The 18,932-nt window shown below is 41.2% G+C and overlaps 1 protein-coding gene across 4 annotated transcripts in view; it reads left to right on the forward strand.

The window, feature by feature from the left end:
* npnta (nephronectin a) overlaps positions 1-18,932 on the forward strand; it is a 60,085-nt gene that overhangs the window by 18,992 nt on the left and 22,161 nt on the right. For 2 of the 4 annotated variants that reach the window (XM_078261597.1, XM_078261606.1), the window contains 4 exons: positions 781-873; positions 9,476-9,571; positions 15,566-15,685; positions 17,056-17,175. In XM_078261597.1, the coding sequence (XP_078117723.1) occupies positions 781-873; positions 9,476-9,571; positions 15,566-15,685; positions 17,056-17,175 (429 nt within the window). The remainder of the gene's footprint in view (positions 1-780; positions 874-9,475; positions 9,572-15,565; positions 15,686-17,055; positions 17,176-18,932) is intronic. The other 2 variants (XM_078261615.1, XM_078261623.1) reach the window with 1 other exon arrangement.

Here is an 18,932-nt window from a genome sequence, read left to right on the forward strand (position 1 = left end):
ACAGTGATAATTAGGTCCTCTGATTGTGCTGTATTATGACAGAATTAATGAAGCTTTTAATGAAAATTAGTAACACTTGGCTGAGGCCCCGTGTATCAGACGTGCTTAGCAGCAACCTGCAGTAAACACAGTCAGATAAGCAGGGTAAGCCTACAGCTCACTAAGACAGAACACAGAGCCAGTGAAACTGTGCAGCCCCTGCAACTACCACGTCTCTGTAAACACTCAAAATATCACCATCCACACACTATGTACGATCAGGGCAGGTCTTTATTAGGCACTAATTATAATCTACTATTTTGGTGTTCAAATTGTTTCATCTTTAGTCTAAGGGGAAAATTCCATCTAGGTAATTCTGGTTGGCTGGGCGCCAGTGTACATATTAGTGCTGTATTTCAAAACCAGCAAAATCAAAACTTTGGTTGGTGTTAAAAGGTCAGACCTCTCATTTATCTCACACAGTGTGAAAAGATTTAGTATCAGTAAGGACAATAACACTGTTTAATGCGAAAATTATGTGGTTAGCTGAGAATGGCTTCTCTATTACTATTAGTCAATGATAATAAGACACACAAGGAGAAAGAAAGAAACAAACACATTTCCTATATGAATCATGCTGTCTTATTGTTGTAATGTGAAGAAAACTGTAGAAAACTAGATAATTTACAGCCAAGTCAAGGAGCAGTGGGATTAAGTGCTTTGTCATCCTGATCTGTAACAAGTAGTCAGCCATGGCGCTGCACTGATCTGTCTCTTCCTCTTTGAATCCCCCCTAAACAGCTGTGTGCCAGCCTGGCTGTAAGCACGGAGACTGCGTGGGACCCAATAAGTGCAAGTGCCACCCTGGCTTTACCGGCAAGACCTGCAACCAAGGTAAGCTCTCGCCTGGAACTTGTAGACAGTATGAAAACACAGTTGTTACCTTGCAGTTGCATGTGACTTTCTTATTTGTCGTAGGGCACTGAAGTTGAAACATACTCAACAACACAAAAGCAACACATAGGCCTGCTGACATGCACATTTTTCTAACTGAAGAACAACCCCTGCCCTGAGCAATTGCAGGAATCATCATTGTTTATTGTGGCCAGATCTCCACCACACAACACCTGCGTATTAAAGTTGCCACTCATGTAGCGGAAGTTGGTTTGCCACCAGCTGACAGCAAAGATGCTTTAATTACAAGGGGAGGAAGAGAGAGCTGATTCAGCTCAAATGGAAATAAGTGGTGAGGCCATGTTGAATGATCCCGGGGGTGCATCCTCTCTGGTGAAGATAACATCTCAATTACTGACCTGAGATAACTTGGCTTGGCTGAGTGCAACCAATGCTATTGAAAATGTCTTTCTGTGTGTGTGTGCTTGAGTTTTTATGCATTTCCATCGCTGACAGATTGGGCATGTAGAAAAGCATTTAGCGTCCCAGTAAGTTAGTAAGTTGCTGTGCATCCAAGCAGCTTGAAAATACTTGTGGAATTCACGCCCCAAGACAGGAATAGGATAGTGTGTAATTAAAAACAAGGGTTAAGGTAGTGGAGGAAGAGGGTGGGTGGGGTGGAGGAAGAGGGTGGGTGGGGTGGAGGTGTTGAAATCCTTTCCGGAATGTTCTAAATGACTCAACTTGCATTTGGAGGCTATAGGTGGCTCCTGTCTGCCCGGCCAGACGGCTGTACTTTGTCTTAATCTGCAACAAGGGGAGAGGAAAAAGGATCAGTGTCCCATATCCAACTACAAAGACTTTGCTGCCAACCATTCAGACAGACTTATCTGACAAATGTGATTCCAAGACCTTTCAAGATGAAACTGTACTTTCAAGTGTCCATCGAAGCCCCATTTGTCCAATAAGCTCCTGACGTTTTACAGAGCTTTCCCTTTTACTCAGCTTTGAGTGGCAGACTTGCCCTTTCAGCCTATTTAGGTGGAGATAACCTTGGATTCTGCTTGGAGCTGGCACATGCTATGGAAACCAATTTAATTATTATCAAACCATAGATTAGATTTTCTCATTTAAATGCAGCAGCCTCCATTAAACATTGATTTGAGGTTTACTATTGATGTGCCGGGTGGCCAATGTTTTGAAGCATTCTAATAGCCTGCCCCTCTGGAGAGCTACATTTCTCTTATGGAGTCAACAGGAGGAGTGAAATAAGTTGCCTAGAGCTCAGCTTATTCCCTGGCCTCGATGCTGCGAAAGGTCAAGTAGTCACACTGATACACTGTAAAACATAATACAGCAATTTAGTGGAATCAATTTATCTTTTAGTAATTACTTTAAAGTAATAATTCCGAAGATTTTCATTAGAAGAAATGTCTGTCAAGTCACTATCTATCACTGAATGAGGCAATCAATGGTGATTGATCCTGTAGCCAACTGATAAAAGCCCTTCCATTTGCAATATTACGAACTGGGTGTCTGTGGCGACATTCCCAGGAAAAATCACAAGCAGCACACAGTTAGTGATGTGTTTTCCATCACAGCAGTGGTTGGTCCGCCAGAGAGGATAGGTGGAGCTAACAAAACGGACTCGCTCTTCAACTCGCTTGTGTGTGAAGTGGTGTACTGTTTTTTTTGGTCTCTGCTAGCATTGCGACTAAACATCACACAGGCGACAACAGTGCTCAGATTTTTCGGAGGTGAGAACCAAAAACACACCTGCAATTATTGCTTATCGCTAAAGAAAACGATTTTTGAGATTGTAACTTTAAAGGGGTGATAGAATGATTATATAGGGTATTTTACACTGTTCCTTAAGGTCTCCTAATAGGGTATGTAACATTGGTTGGGATGAAAATTGCCCGAATGCTGTTTTATTAGGCCCTTAACTACCCTGTGAATATGGTTCTATTTGGAACAAGAGCTTTTCTTCCAAATATGGTATGCTCATGAATATTTAGATGAGCTGCATGCCGATTGGTTTGAGTGAACCCCATAGAAACACATTGGAGACGAGACAGCAGGTCTCATATTTCAGACACTGCAAAGTTATACATTGTTTGTCGGGCTATTTCGTTATTAAATTCACTTCTGAGACTTTTTTAAGCGAGAAATCAACTATATAAAGCTCAAATGTGGGCTGTTTTACGAAAATTGATGGATAATTGCAAATTTGGTAAGATGTGTCGGACTTTAGCTAGGAGCTCCACACAGTCTGACGAGAAAGCGGAAACCTCCATACCCAGTGAAAGTCACCGTTTCTCGGTTACTGGACTACCGGGGCTCGGGGCTCTGCGGAGCTGGCTGGCTGCCAGCTGCCGGCATAACTAGAGTACATGGTAACAATGGTGTCCGATTTCAATTTAATGCATTTTTGTGAACATTAGCTAGGGATTTTCGTTAGCTGCTACTGTGCCTTCAATCCTATGTGTACAGATCACGGCTAGTTAGCTTCACTTTCGGCATAACTAGAGTATATTTACAGTTTGAATTTCGTCACGCCACTTATATAGCATCTACCCCAAGGTCTTATAAAGCTAACAATGGTGTCCGATTTCAATTTAATGCATTTTTGTGAACATTAGGGATTTCGTTAGCTGCTACTGTCTCTTCAATCCTATGGGTAAAGATCGCGGATAGCTGCAGGCCCTGGAGCTCCATCAGGGCCTCGGCATTTTGTGGTCCAGTAACCCAGAAATGGTGACTTTGCGCGGGTATGGAGCGCCGCAGGCTTCATTTCATGACGGAGATCCAGCTAGCTCACAGCGAGCCGGAGTCTATGAAGAAGTACACGTCGGGCGGCGAGGCAGCACCGGCCGCTGTCATGTAGCCTGCTGAGGTCCTGCTGAACTGCGACACACAGTTGGACAAAATTTGCAATTAACCATCAATTTTCGTAAAACGGCCCATATTTGACCTCTACATATGACCTTGCATAAAAAGTCTCAGAAGTGAATTTAGTAATTAAATAGCGGACCTCTGGAGATCTGCATGACCTAGCTAGATTCAGAAAACTAAGCTGACCTCAGGTCATTGGCGTAGCCTATGCAAATGTTGGGGCGTAACAAAGACTAGGAGTTGAGATGTTGACGTCAACTTTTAGATTTGTTTAGATTCGCCCGTTTTCAGCGGCAGTTTCAAATGTGAGATTTGCATAGTAAAGGGGTATCAATGGGATTTTGAGCTTCTATGTATGTCCTATTTACCCACCGAACTGTCGTTATTCAACTATGACAAGGTAAAATCGGTTTTGCATTCTATCACCCCTTTAATGTAAATGTTTGTGTTTTATTCACTTTAAGTTAATTAAACTTAAAATGTCATATTTTCATGTTCAGACCACTTGTCTGGAGTCTTGACTTTAAATGAGTTGACTGATTGTACTGCTGAGAGTTCACTAAACTCATTAAATTAAGTTCCTAAAGAAACATGATCAGCACATAGCAGACTTCCCAACATGCATTGTTTGAGAGTTAAAACTCTGTTTTTGAAAGGAAAAAAAACATGATGTAAACGAACTGTGTTTTCACTATATAACATGTATTAAAGCTACATTGTGTAAGAATTTCTCCCATCTAGCGGTGCAATTGTATATTACAACCAACTGAATATTACTTTCTAGCCCCTCCCATTCCGATCGCGTCTTAACTTCTACGGTGGCCGTATTATTCCAAGAAGTACGACTTTGTCCGTGAGTGTTCCTTCCAGTGTAATAATAATTATAAGCTTTCGTTATTTTGGTACCATTTCATTGCTAACATCAGCTATCAGGTTCCGAAACAAATACAAGCTAACGTTAGTGAAGTATCAGTGTGTTCCTCCATCTTCAACAGGCTTTCAAATCTGCAGGCAGATCGAGTAATCTCCCCCTTGCATTCGTCACGGTGCCACTCGCTTTCATGTATTCTGAATGATTCTAAATGGCAGATTCTACGCGTACGAGAATACTTTGATTAGTTGGTGGAAGTAATTACACATGAATGAGCACATATGAAGAACAAATGCTTTTTTTGCTAAGAATCAACTCAAAACATTACACAATGGAGCTTTAAGGAATGATTGTTTATTCCTATAATAATAAAAACTATTTGAACCATGATGAAGGTTGGTATCCAATTCAGTCCCCTCCCCACTTCAAACCAATTAAGTTTAATTCAGTCAACTCCAATTTTTAGGTCATGGTGTTGTGATGCAGACTTACTGTACAGTATATAAACCTGCATGTGCAGAGAGATATTTTGGACACACATTCTTTTGCTCTAAGTGGAAGGTGTGGACAGATGTGTGACTCCGGAGGCAATCTGATTGACAAGAGTGTTAAACACCTTAGGAACAGCAGTTATGTGGAGCGAAAACAAACCACAGAGGAAACATGAGTGCTTACACCAAACACAAGGCATGGCAGATACTGTATTGATTTCATCACTCTCAGAATCAAAGCCGTATTTTCCTCTGTCAAACGTTTATGAGCTGGCACTGTTATGAGAGATTTATACTTCAGGGACTACATGTCTGTTTTTAGTGCCAGCTCTTTTCACCTGTCAAACCATTTCACCATAGGTTTTGTTTCACTTTCATTGCTTTTCCTATGCAGAAAATCTGAACACCTGAATGGGGAATTATTTGATGAATCTGATTATGTTCATCATTAAATTAATAGGCACTCAACTGTCAAGAATAATAAGCACTACTTTGAGAATGTGTCATACAGCATGGTGAGGATAGATGAATACGCTCTCGCTGCACAAATAAACTCATTATAGGGATAATCTGTTTAACAATTTGGCAGCACACTCCCCCTGCTGATCCAATCATTTTAATCAGATGATTATTTCATGCAGGTGTATTTAGTTAGGTGTAGTTGACCTGCTGTTAAGACACTATAAAAAGATTTTGCTTGAGGAATGACACCACAGACATCAAAAGCGATACAGCTGCAGCGCCTCCAGATGCTGCTTTCTTATTTTTCTCCCTTTTTCGTCAGCCAACTATATAATTAATACCACTTTAAGTATAATAGAATCCAGCTGTGGTTTAAGCAAGTATCTAATTTGTTCCTCTATCTGTTTTTAGAATAATAACATCTGAAACTTTTACTGCTTTATCTTCTAATGGATTTAGTTTTTTTTAGTCTAGGTGTAGACAGACACTTTATGGTTGTTGGTTTAGAAACAGATCACTCTGTCGCTCCTTTTCTGCTAACAGTCACACAGCTGCAAGTATTTTAAGTATTGCATGCAATATGTCAAATTGTATTTATTTTTATTCTAAGTTTTCTAACAAGGTCATTAAAGGTGAGTGAAGTAATATTTGACCTTAACTGACCTCTTGGGCATGTTCTCCCTGTGTCAGCGGGTTTTTTTTCCAGGTTCTCTGGCTTCCTCCCACATTCCAAAGACATGCAGGTTAATTGTTGACTCTAAATTGCCCGTAGGTGCGAATTTGCAACCTTGTCTCCTAAAAATTACGTTTCCATACAACTAAACTGCATTCTCAATTACGTTTCCAGGGAAACGTATTTTCTCCCAGATTATGTTTGTTTTAACTCGTCCTCGTACCAGTGGCAGTACTGGTTCGCTGGTTGTGAAACGGTCGCAATTTTAAACATGTAGTTTATGTTGTGAATTGAAACAAAACTACTTAATTAGGTTGAGGCAACAAAACTACATGGTTAGTTCAGGAAAAAATCAGGGTTTGGGTTAAAATAAGTCAGCGTTGACTTTTGGTTTCAGACGGGACATGAACAGCGGTCTCCTGGGTGAATGTCCTGTGTTTCTTTGTCCCATCCACCTACCCTGACCTCCTCCCTATGCAGACTTTGATTAGAAACATATTTGTGATTAGTCAAAAACAAATGTAATGCAGAAGAAATTATTTTCCCCTTAAAATGCAATTGAGAATGCAATTTAGTTCTATGAGAATGCAATTTTTAGGAGACAGGACTGGAGCATAAATAGCTGTCTGTCTATAAGTGTCAGCCCTGTGATAATCGGTAGGTTCAGGGTGTACCCCGCCTCTCACCCAATGTCAGCTGGGATTAGCTCCAGCTCCCCTAAGCCCTGTAAAGAAAAGGCGGTTACAGATAATGGATGGATGGATGGATGGGTAACCTCTTTAAGCAGAATGTAGGAACTGAAATAAAATTGCTCAAACTAATCTTTTCCTAACCTCCTCTGAGTTGTGATTGTAATGATGCAAAAGAAAAATCACATTTTTACTTGAAATGATTAAGCGATGTATATATATAAATGTATATGAAAAGCAATATGTTACAATATTAAACGCTATGGCAGTATCTCCTCAGGTGCTGTCTTGCAGGACTGTCTATTACTGAGTCAATGTAGCCTGGGAAAACACTGACGAACTTCCGGCAAATTTGAGATTTGCTCTGCAAGTCAGTCTGGCCAAGAGCCCATTCAAACCCATTTCCAATTTTTCCAAATCGAGGCACCAATCACAACCGTTGAGGCGGGCTTTACACAATGACGATAGCGCAGCGACGACAAGCAGCTTTTTGTTTACATGCTGCGTTCATGCCACCTGGGAATAACAGGGACCGCCCCCGTTATTACGTTGTTTTTGGCATAAGAACTTGTTGCATGACTGCCACCAACGGTTGGCTGTAGCCTAGAGCATCAGGTGTATGAAAACATGGAGGCCACAATAACAAAATATTTGCTGCTGTTTTCTTATATGAGCATAGAAACAGCACATGGACAGATGTTTGTTTGTGTTATCTTCAGGACAACGAACGGGAAAGGACACGGATAAGGTGGTGTTTTTTTATACATGGGCCTATTTATGAATAATTTGAAACATGTTATGTCTGTGTATGTTTCTTGGCAGAGGCATTTGTCCACAATAAACAGTTTATTTTCATTGAAATATGTTCAGTGAACCAAAGATGCCTACATCAAACGTCAGTTGTCAACAACGCGTCACCAACTGGGAAACTCGGTTAGCAAAATCTAGCCAGAGTTTCCCACCTCTGATTCCCACAGGAAGGAACGTGAATGATGATGTTTTCACAGAAAAATGTTTTTCCGATGTCTATGAACGCAGCATACATTCAACATGACGGCCACCGAAGCGCAGCAACCCATTGATGCCGCTGTTGCTCCTATGTCACCCGGATCGTTGGTCTGATTGGTTGAAGGACTATCCAATTGCGCCCAGAGGCATTTGAGCGGCATTCGTTGGTGACGCCCCTTTGGAAATGAGCTGTGAATTAAGCTTGCCCAGACCCACTCTCAGTTACAACTGAGAAGGGTCTGGTGTCAACCAGGCTAGAGTCAATGAAAAGGCATGGAGAATGGCAGGAAGGTGTCACATGGATACAGACCGGAAAAGTGAGATTTTAAAGCAGCATTAAGATCTCCAGCACCTGGCTTGATTGTGACGAGTGATTGTTGAGATCAGATCAAACAATGTCATCAACCTCCTGCAGATTATTTTAGGTTATTTAGTTTTTATCATGGAGCAAAAATCTTTACAGCGTACAACTCCTTTCCTTAGATTTTACAAGTTTACTTAATAAACTTTACTTAGGGGCGGCCTGTAGCTCACCCAGTAAGAGCAGTTGCCCCATGTTGGCTGAGTCCTGCAGTAGCACAGGTTCGGATCTGACCTGCGGCCCTTTGCTGCGTGTCATCCCCCCTTTCATGTCTATCCACTGTCGCTGTCTAAATAAAGGGAAAAGCCCCCAAAAAGTAACCTTAAATAAAAAACTAAATAAGCCAATATGTTCTTCATTTGCTTTTTGTTTAGCTGCCTGTCTACAAGAAGAAGAACACTTGTATAAGACTGCAGCTGCACGGGTTACATGATTCTCTCAGTGAATTATTGTTCTTAGCTACGAAAACGTCTTACGCCAATACCCAACCACGGTGCCTATTTGCAGATAATGCAAGTGTTTCTGTCCTGGGTGGGGTTGGCAGGAATGCTTTCATAACCCTTCAGCTTAAGTTACCGCATGCCTCAATAGGGAAACGCTTCAATGATTTGAAGTGTGCAAAACAGTCAGAGGTAGCACTATCATCTTCCTGTCGCTTAACAATAGGTGTTGTTAGCTGACTGCCGGAGGAAAGGTTGCTGGATGCATAGATGGATAGACAGAGGGGGGAGGAGCTGAGATTCTTGAGGCTAAAGTGTTGTAGTGATTTGCCTCTTTAAATGGTAAGTCCTGTCTACCTTTGAACCTCCACAAATTAAGAAGGAATCCTCTGAATCTGTGAGATCTTGTAAATCTTTTAGATACTATTTCACCCTCACGATAAAAACAGGAATGCAGAGGATACTCAGTTGATGTCCAATTCCCACAAATGTAATCCTCTTTGCTGCATAATGTTCCTCTTTACTTTTCAGGAATGTGGTGTGGTCAGAGGTGTTCTAATCCAGTGGTTGGTGCTTTTCGTTCTCACTACATCTCTCTGTCTCTCTCCTTCTGTCCTCTTTACTTTTTCTCTGACCTTTACTACTTTATCTTCAATCAAAACCCCTTTCACCCACTCTCCCCATCCACTCTAACCCATTTTTTTGTCTAAAGAAGAAGAGCTGGACTATTTAACCCCACCAGTGTGGGCCAGTCACCTTCCTGTCTTTCTTCCTGTGGACCATCAGCCAGCAAGAGTAGTGATGGAGGGTGAGATTCTTCGATCGTCGATCTTCTCTTCTCCACCATCTGAGCAACGTGCATGGTGCTGCACTGTGCAGACTGCGGAGGAGTAAATGTCAACTCTCAACTATTTTCTTACGTTTTCTTGTCCTCCCTTGGCAGAAAAGCCACCGCCCAAGAGTAGATCTTTAGTAGAAAATGCCAGCATGAATGCCAAGCATGTCACAGTCTTCACCACTCTACTTCTGCCTCTCCTTTTTTTCACTCTCTTCCCTAAGAAACTGTTTCTCAGAACCAAATAGCAAGGATTTTTCCTTATTGCTATGCCCCCTTCTCCTCTCTAATTTTCCTCTTTAGTTTGTTGAGCACCTGGAACAAAGAGCTCCACCTTCCCTTTAAAACCTTCATCGACATGGACACAGCACTCATGACTCCTCCATCGCTGCTAGAAAACGGCCTCAAGTTCTAACCAGTGTTATCTTCTTTAGAGTCAAGCATATCGCCAAGAGAAAGCCTTCTGCTAATCTCCCTGTCAGTGATAGAGTCGTGTCGGGAATGTACCATAGCATACCTCAGTGGAGCTGACCCAATAAATCACTCCACTTTGCATCACTTCAGATGTGTCTCAGCAGTTCATTTACCGTACAGTGAACACCCTAGAGGGGCACTCCACCTCTGCTATCGCACAGGTTTCTGCAGTCCTGGGGCCGTGTCGAACTGTCAATTGGTGATCATGTCTGTCTGTTATCTCTGTTTTTCCATCTCTCTGTGTCCTGTCTCTCTCCGTCTTGTACTTTGTGTCCTCTCTCCATCCTGTCTGTTTCTTTCTACATGGAGGAGGCCTTGGCTGTGTCTTGTGTCTGGCATGTGCTGATGCTCATGGAGCTGCCTCTGTCTGAGAATGTGACCATTTCAATAATCCCTCATTTTCATTTTGAAGCTGTTTTTCAGTGCAAACAGGCAAGTGGAGACCTGTTTCTCTGCCACGCAGACAATGGACAGTGTTGCTATGGTTTTCGGTAATGGCAGTAATGAGAATGCCAGTTGTTTACTGTGAAAACAAGGGAGGAAAACAGGGTTGACACCGCTAATTAAAAAGAGCGTGCGTGCGTGCGTGCGTGCGTGCGTGCGTGCGTGCGTGCATGCGCAGGTGTGAGAGTTGTGGACATTAACTTGTGAGAGAAGGACACAGTTGTAGGGTTAGAATTTCGACTGTCAAAATGAACAGAGCTAAGTCTTCTGTCTGACAAAAACAGGACACATCATTTTGACATTAATATCAGCATTAATTATCATTCTAGAAAGAAAGTGATTTTTTCAACACGCTTTAAAAAAGGCTTTAAAAAACACACTGGCGGTGGTGGTGCACACCAGCAGAAGTGCAAACACAGTCGCAGCGCAATGTATGTTATTTGTAATTTTGGTATGACAATGCACCTGCGTTATCGCCCTCTTTTCGCAAGCACAAATGCAGAAAGAAAATTGTGTCAGACACAGATCCTAAGTTGCACATAATGTGTCACAAATGTCCACGTATAGTAGAACAATTGTGACACTCCTAAATGTCTGCTCTTTGTTATCCTTACTCTTGTATTCAGTGAAAGTAACCCTATAAATATTTCACTATACTGGCCCTCATGTAACAACTGCATCCACAAACTGACCCCTATATATCCAGAAGAATTTATAGTCATGGAACATGACTCAAAGCCTGGTGGCACTTGGTAGGATTTAACAAGCAGACGGTCATTCCAAATTCCAGGTGCACCTATTGAATCAGCCAACATGGCTTTAGTAGACCAGAAGCTACCATTAATAGAAGGTGTGGTCTGTGGATATACAAACTAGGCATCTGCTCTGTCATTCATCTAAATTAATCTATGGTATCTGTCAAATGTAGAAGGCACCCTGCATATGTCCACGGAGCTAAACACGGAGTCATTTACAATGCGGCCAGCCAAGATGAAAATGACCCCTCATGTGCTGTACAGTGAGACCAAATCTATTAGTGATTGTTGTACTGTATCACAGAAACGGGGTGATATTCATAGTTTAAGTTATTTATATTTCTTGGACCCTGTGTTATCATTCCAGTGTGATGGATTACTGTGTAGTTACAAGTTGGATTTTCCCCTGTTGGGCCTGGTTGTCCCAACGGACCCCACTAAAAAGTGTTTTGGTAATATAAGGAAGAAATATGTAAAATATTCACTTCCATCAATACCCGTTGTTTTCATCTTTAAAGTCTTCAAACCCCACCTACAGTACACGCTCATTAGAAATTACTCAGGGAAAGTATTGGACAAGAGCCAAGAGTGGCCTTAAATCAGAGTTCTGATCGATCAGGACTATGCTGTGCAGAAGAATCTCAACGCTGATAGGCTTACAGCTTCAAGCAATTTCTCGCTCGAGTTGAAATATAAATTCATTTCATTTCGTTTGCGTCACCTGATGCAAATTTGCATCTATTTGCATCTTTGCATTGACTTTGTATGTAATCGCGCCTGCGCAACGCTCGCTTTAGACGTGGTGTGATTACACTGTTAAGAGGTTGCAAAAGTAAGGTTTTCCTTATAGACCCTTAATGTGATTCCATATCAGTTATCTAAAACCGCAATAAGAAAGTTTGCTAGAATATCCTCCCAAAGTAGAAGTCCTGTTACTTTTCCCAAATATTAGTAAAAGTAAGAAGTAAAAATACATTTTGAAACCTGCCCTCTTCAATTCAGTGATGCTCTGCAAGAGTAGTGACACTATTTTCTTTATGAGAATCTAGAAAATTGCTTTAGGAAGAAAAAGACATTTGAAAAAAACTACAATGAAAAATCTTCCTCTCTGTGTCAGACCAGCATTACTCCAGGCTACTCTATAATTCCTCTCTTTCTCAAAGTTTGAGTGCAGTGAGATTCAAGAATGCAAATGGATTATTGAGTGTACTCATATAGAACAAATACACAACAACGATTCTCAATTACAGTAATGAGAGTAATTAGTTACTTTCCACCACAGCTAATGGCAGCATAATCAATATTCTATTAAGAACTATGTGCATTTAGAATGCATATTGGCCTTTTTCACAGCAGACATTTTGACTTGTGCTAGTAGGAAAATCACAGGTTTAAATAGTATAAGTTTTGTCATCAGGACACTGGAGTTTTAACCATTCATTGGCAAGGGCAGAATGAACGAGCGCCAGCCAGACTCTATGGACCATGTAAATGAACGAGATGGTCGTGAACATGCAGTAAACATCTTCTGCTCCTATCTGAACTACCGCAGTGCTTCAATAATGATGGCTCCATTTTATTTAGATGTCCCATAATGCCTCCTACAGTAAGTGGAATACAAACATTAATTAACTAAGGTTATTAATTACACCTGTGTGTAAAACTGTCTGCTGTATTGCAAAAAGGAAATAGAGCTATCTAAATCTTTAGGTCGTTTTATTACAGTTTACTTTGTTATAAAATAATCTCAAGATTAAGGCACATTTCTTTAAAGGTGCTCTAAGCGATGTTGGGTGATGTCATTTCTTGTTGACGTTCAAAGTATTGTCAAACAAAACAAAGTCTAGCTCGCCCTGTTTTTGTTGCCGTTTGTGGAGCCTCGGCTGTCTACAGAGACTGTGTTTTTTTTTTACAGTGTGTTCAGGGGACAGGCAGCTTGCGGATAGTGAGTAGATGTTTGCTGTATGTGACAAAAAATGTTGTAGCCTAAAAAACGTGTGACATCGCTTAGAACACCTGTCACTAAGTAATGATGGCTTTATTCCATTCAGGTACAAGCGAGCTCGGCTCCCCTTGATAAGACATGGGCTCCCCTGAAAACGTGATTTGTGAAATTTTAGTGGGTCTCTAAAAATATTGACAATGTGTCATTTTGACGTGCAGTTTCAGTGTAATTTGATCATCATGGATTATTATGTGTAAAATTGCAAAAACATCATTCATTCATGCATGACAGCGATTTAAACCTAATTCACTTCAATAAAGATAACTATACATGCTATTCTTGTCATGAGCATCAAGGCGTGGCGCCGCTGCAGTGCAAATTCAACTTATGTTTAGTACATTACATAGTTAACTCAAAGATTCATAGAAAAAATATGAACGTTGGAAGCCATTAATTGGCGCGCAAAGTCCTTGAAATCCATTCTGCAGTTATCATCATCATATAGCCATTGCAAAAAGAAAACAAGGCAGTTTAATTGATTTTGGTTTTACTAAGAAATTGTGTAGCGATGACGTTAATAGCACAACCGATTCACCTGCTGCAAGCCCTGTTAGCACACCTCCCGCCGGGGTGACAACGCAAGAAGAAGCTGAAGAAATAATGTCCTCTTTGGCTGAAGATGATGGTGGTAACAGCTTGTCAGAGGCCAGTCACGATCCTAACCCCTCTTGCTCCTCTCTCCCGTTAAATTGGAACAGCCGGCAGTGGAGAGACTGGAAGAGCCAATCTACATGGCTGTTTGTTAAGGATGGAAGCTTCGGGTGCATCGCTTAGGCCTAATTGAACGGAGGAATTATGATATTCTTCGGTAGCCTGAGTAACTTAAACCGTTGTTCATGTCTCAAATCTCAAAGAGAGCCTGATGCTGTTTGTGGGTGCTGTTTGACCTATCAATTCCTGTCGATAAAGTATAATAGGGTAAATCCTGTGTAGTGCATACACTTGTAGCTGTTATGCATCTCATTGTAAGTCGCAAGCGCATGACCCCCCCCCCCCCCCCGGTGAAAAAAAGAAGAAAAAAAAGTGGGCTCCCCCAAAGGCCACGGTATAGTTCGAACACTGAGCCAGCATGCACAATAACAAGGCCCTGTACCTGAAACATCTGAATGGAATGCAGACATCATTAATGTCATTAGTTATATGTGTTTAATACTATGACATGTCCTGTCATATGGAGCCATCAAGCTCTTATTGGTTGGTTGTCACTTTACTTTATTCACATTCTAGTAAGTGTTCAGTGGAGTCTACAGTACAGTAAGAAATAAACGTTTACTTATTTAACTCAGCCACTCTAAGCATTTTTAACTTGTCATTGCAGAATGCACGTAGGTGTAGCTAATAACATTAATGGTGTCTCTGTTCCATTTAGGAGTGTCAGTAAGTCATCGCAGGCAGGCAACATACACAACAGCCCTGGAACTGAAATACCAAAGTGAAAAGAGGACATCATTAATGTTATTAGTTACACCTGTGCGTTTCCTGCTATGACTTGTCAAAATGTCTGGCATCGTAAAGGACTATAGAGCTATCTAGCGCTTGGTTGGTTGGTTGGCTACAGCCACCATAAACCCTTCACCTGGAGGACACTTTGACTTGTCATTGCAGGATGCACACACAGGTGTAACTAATAACATTAATGGTGTCTCTGTTCCATTTAGGAGTGTCAGTAAGTAATTCCAGTGAGGCAACATACACAACACCAGGGACTTGCGACTGAAATATATAAATGTTGTGCTGTGAGAAGGGTATAATGACGTGAATTTGCATAAGCATTTGACAGGTGTTGAGCTCAGGGCATATTCCTTTCTCCCAGGAGCCCTCCCTGCTCCGAAGTCAGACAGCATCATTTTCTAATACGATTTTCACGGGCTGTTGTGGGTGAGATTTCTCTACTTTTATGTCTGTATAAAAAAGACTGGAATTATATCAAAGAGTGCTGTGTGTTGCAGCTACAACCACATAAAGTTGTGGTGAGTTAGAGGGTATAATAGCATATTTTATCACTTGCAGGTAATGGGCAGGTTAACAGTTGACACTAGCTTCCTGTTAAATCATCAAAGAGGGAAGTTACAGGCTTGTCAGAACATGGCACTTCCTCGAAGACACCCCCACCCCTTCCAAAGCACACACATTAACACACGCACAGACAGACAAACCCACACATAAATGGATGGGTGAGGTTTGACATTGCTGACCTCTTCACCTTTGCCCTCTGACTAATTTCACCTCTGTGTAGGAGTGTCTCTCTCTGTCCTCCAGTCCACTTATGCCGTCTCTCTGTGTCTGCAGACCTGAATGAGTGCGGTCTGAAGCCAAGGCCCTGTAAACACAGGTGCATGAATACATATGGGAGTTACAAGTGCTACTGCCTCAACGGCTACATGATGATGCCTGACGGGACCTGTGGAAGTGAGTCTGTCCTTCTCACACACACACACACACACACACACACACACACACACACACACACACAAAAACGTCTCTGTTTGTATTGTTGCCTGAAATGTGGATATTTTCATTCCTGATGTATTTTCTCCCCCAATTTTTTTTCTTTGTAATCTCTATTTTGCTTTGTCGCCTGGATGTGCTGCTATGAAGCCTTTCTTCACTTCACTACAAATGTATTCATCTGAATGTCAGCGCAAGGCAATGCTGATGACATATGCTCTCTATTATAAGATACATTTTCCCACGTGTGAGTACCTCTGACAGCAGCCTCACAATTCTTTGATAGACTGTTTTGATTAAAGCCTCACGTTGATCCGCTTCATTATAACAGCTCCACAGTCTGAAGGACCCCTCTGAAGAACCCTAAGAGGCCTAAAATAAAAAATATGAAAGAAACACAATCTTTAGACACTCGATTGAATGTGCAGTTCTTATTGGTTGCCCCGAGGTCTTTCACAGAGTCAGAGTTAATGCCTGTACATGTCTCCCTGTAAATTTGGTTTCCCACCTGATAACTATTTTCTCCTCACGTTTCCACTTGAGTATGGCGTGACTCCTGCTGCCTCATTTTAATTAGTTATTTTTTTATCAAAAGATAATTAATTTTCCCGCTTTTAAAATCTAAATTGCTCACCACTTGAGGCAATCTCAAACTATTCCAGGTGTTGTTGTGTGATGATAGCATGATAGTGTTAAACACCCTGCCGCTCTTCTTTTCTCCCCTGCTACTGCTTTGATCAATAGATCGCTGTAGCATTTAATCAGCATGGCCTGCCTCAGTCATCAAACTGTACTCCAAGGTGGCTGCGGCAGCTGAAGTAGCAACGTCAGCATCAGCCTCACTTTTAATATCCTTTTTAGAGTCCGAAGTTATTTTACAAAGGCAAACCAAAATCTGTTCCATTATTATTTTGGAGGATCTTGATCTGCCCTGCATGGCTCAACAAAAGAGGTGCCGCACACACTATACATGCTTCGATAGGGTGGAGCTGGATTTATGATTATTTAGGTGTAGTAAAGGATGAAAGTGAGAGAGGGAGGATTGCGCGGGCAAAGGTGTAAGCGCAGAGCGACTGCGCAGCACAGGAATCTAATAATGGCAGAGTGTGTGCTGTTCTGTTGTCTGCACCTCAGGGTCAACTCAGCTAATATCAGTAAAGGCAGACAGTGGTCTGGCTCTCACACACCAGCTGGAGGATAAGGATATAGTGTGAGAAGGAAAGAAAGTGAGAGTGTGAGCATTACAAACTCCCCCGCCCCCACACTCCTTTTCTCTCCCTTGTGGCACCAGCATGTGTTAATATGTGTTGTGTTTCCCTTGTGTCCATCAGATGCTCGCACTTGTGGCATGGCCAACTGCCAGTATGGCTGCGAGGTGCTGAAAGGAGAGGTCCGATGTCAGTGTCCGTCACCGGGGCTACAGCTGGCTCCGGATGGAAGAACCTGTGTGGGTACGTCACAGTCTTTATATATATCCACAGAGCTGAAAACTGAGCCTCATGTTACCACTCCCTTTCATGAACAACTCATGTCAAGCATCCCAAACAAGAATGTTTCATGTTTTTATTAATTTCTTTTATGTTCTTCCCAGCCTTTAAATTAGCTGAGTGATAATCAAATGCAACTGTTTTGGCAGAGCAAGAATGAAAACTTGGCAGTGAAAGTGCAATTTTGGAACTCAAACAAGCAAGCAAAGCTGAAGTTAATCAAAAAATATTTACCAATACGCTTTTGATGCTTTGATCAAGGAACCCAGCAATATAACTGGCCTTGTCAACCAAATGGTGATTTTTACCGCAGAAATGTGATCCTATCCTCCCCCTATCTTCCACTCCTTTCATTATGTGGAACTGCTTCTCAGATGGGTAACTAACAGATGAAGGGGCAGTTGAGGCAGTTAACCTGTGTGAGGTTTAAATACAGTCTGTTCAAGATTGGACCGTTCCTGTTACGATGCCCTATAGTCCCACTTAACTGTGGGCTGGCTAATAGGGGGCGGATTTCTAAAACAGGACAGACATCAATCATGAAAATAATGGAGGAGGGTAAGGAAAAAGGTTGCCTGCCACAGGTGTTAGGACAGTTTAATGGAATGTGTCTGGATCCCTTGAGAAGCCTATGTTTTATGGAGAGTTTTATGTAGAGTTTCTAATCATATTGATGGAGGTGATTCCTTCTCGTAACCAGAGCTTTAGATAAGAGAGTTTGCATTTCCATCCTACGCATATGCAAGTCTGCTTTTGCTTTTTTTGCTGCAATCTTCAGGAACAGCCAATCAGAGACAAGGATTAACGCTATGTCTGCCCCATTGTTCATTCTTTTTTATTTCTTTTTTTTTTATCCTTACAAGTTATTCAGATACATGTTTTTCAGCAAAACACACATGAATTAAATTTATTTTCAACAAAGATTGTTTTATTTGTGTGAAATAGCTCCAGTGTCATTGACATGTGAAATTAACATTGATCTTGCATTTTAATAATATATACATTTGGATGTTTTACTTGGGATGAAATAATAGAAAATTAGTACAAATGGAAACAAAAAGAAAACCAAACTAGGCAGGAAAGAAATTCTGCAGCTGGTAGATGATTTCCATCAGATAAATCCTATAACAAGCAGAATTTAGTACCACATTGACAAGTGCAGACAGTGAAGATACATGGAAAGAGATTGCAAACAAAATCAATGCCAGCTTTATGTGTGTTGTTTCCACCCCTGATAAATGATTTAAGGAAGCTAAGTCATAAGGAACTTGATAAAGAGCTTTTATTATTTGCAAGTAGGAGTAAAAGTAAAGAATATTTACTTTGATCTTTTGCTTAAGTCCAACATTGAACTTTTAGCAGTTTGACAAATACCCCGATGTTTAACTAACTTTGGTTAATTGGATTTATGATTTGATGTGGAATGTAGTCTGTTTTAAAATGTATTTGTGTACTAGAAAGCCCTTAAGAAGGATGTCTGATGATTCACTAGAAGGAAGTATTGACTTGTTTTGCGCTGTGACAGAAAAGCGTCTGATTAATGACAAAGTGTATTGATGTTGTTGCATTGTTGCAGAAGTTCAGTATGAGACGGCTTCATATTTCAATGCTGCCTCTCATAGAAATTGCTTAATGTATCAGAACAGAGTTGTCAAGTAAAACACATTTGCAGAGCTTAATATTTGGTCATTGATATGTAACTATGATTAAGGCTTTAAATC

Source organism: Sander vitreus, chromosome 2 (assembly GCF_031162955.1).
Source record: "Sander vitreus isolate 19-12246 chromosome 2, sanVit1, whole genome shotgun sequence".
In the NCBI taxonomy this organism is placed as follows: domain Eukaryota; kingdom Metazoa; phylum Chordata; class Actinopteri; order Perciformes; family Percidae; genus Sander; species Sander vitreus.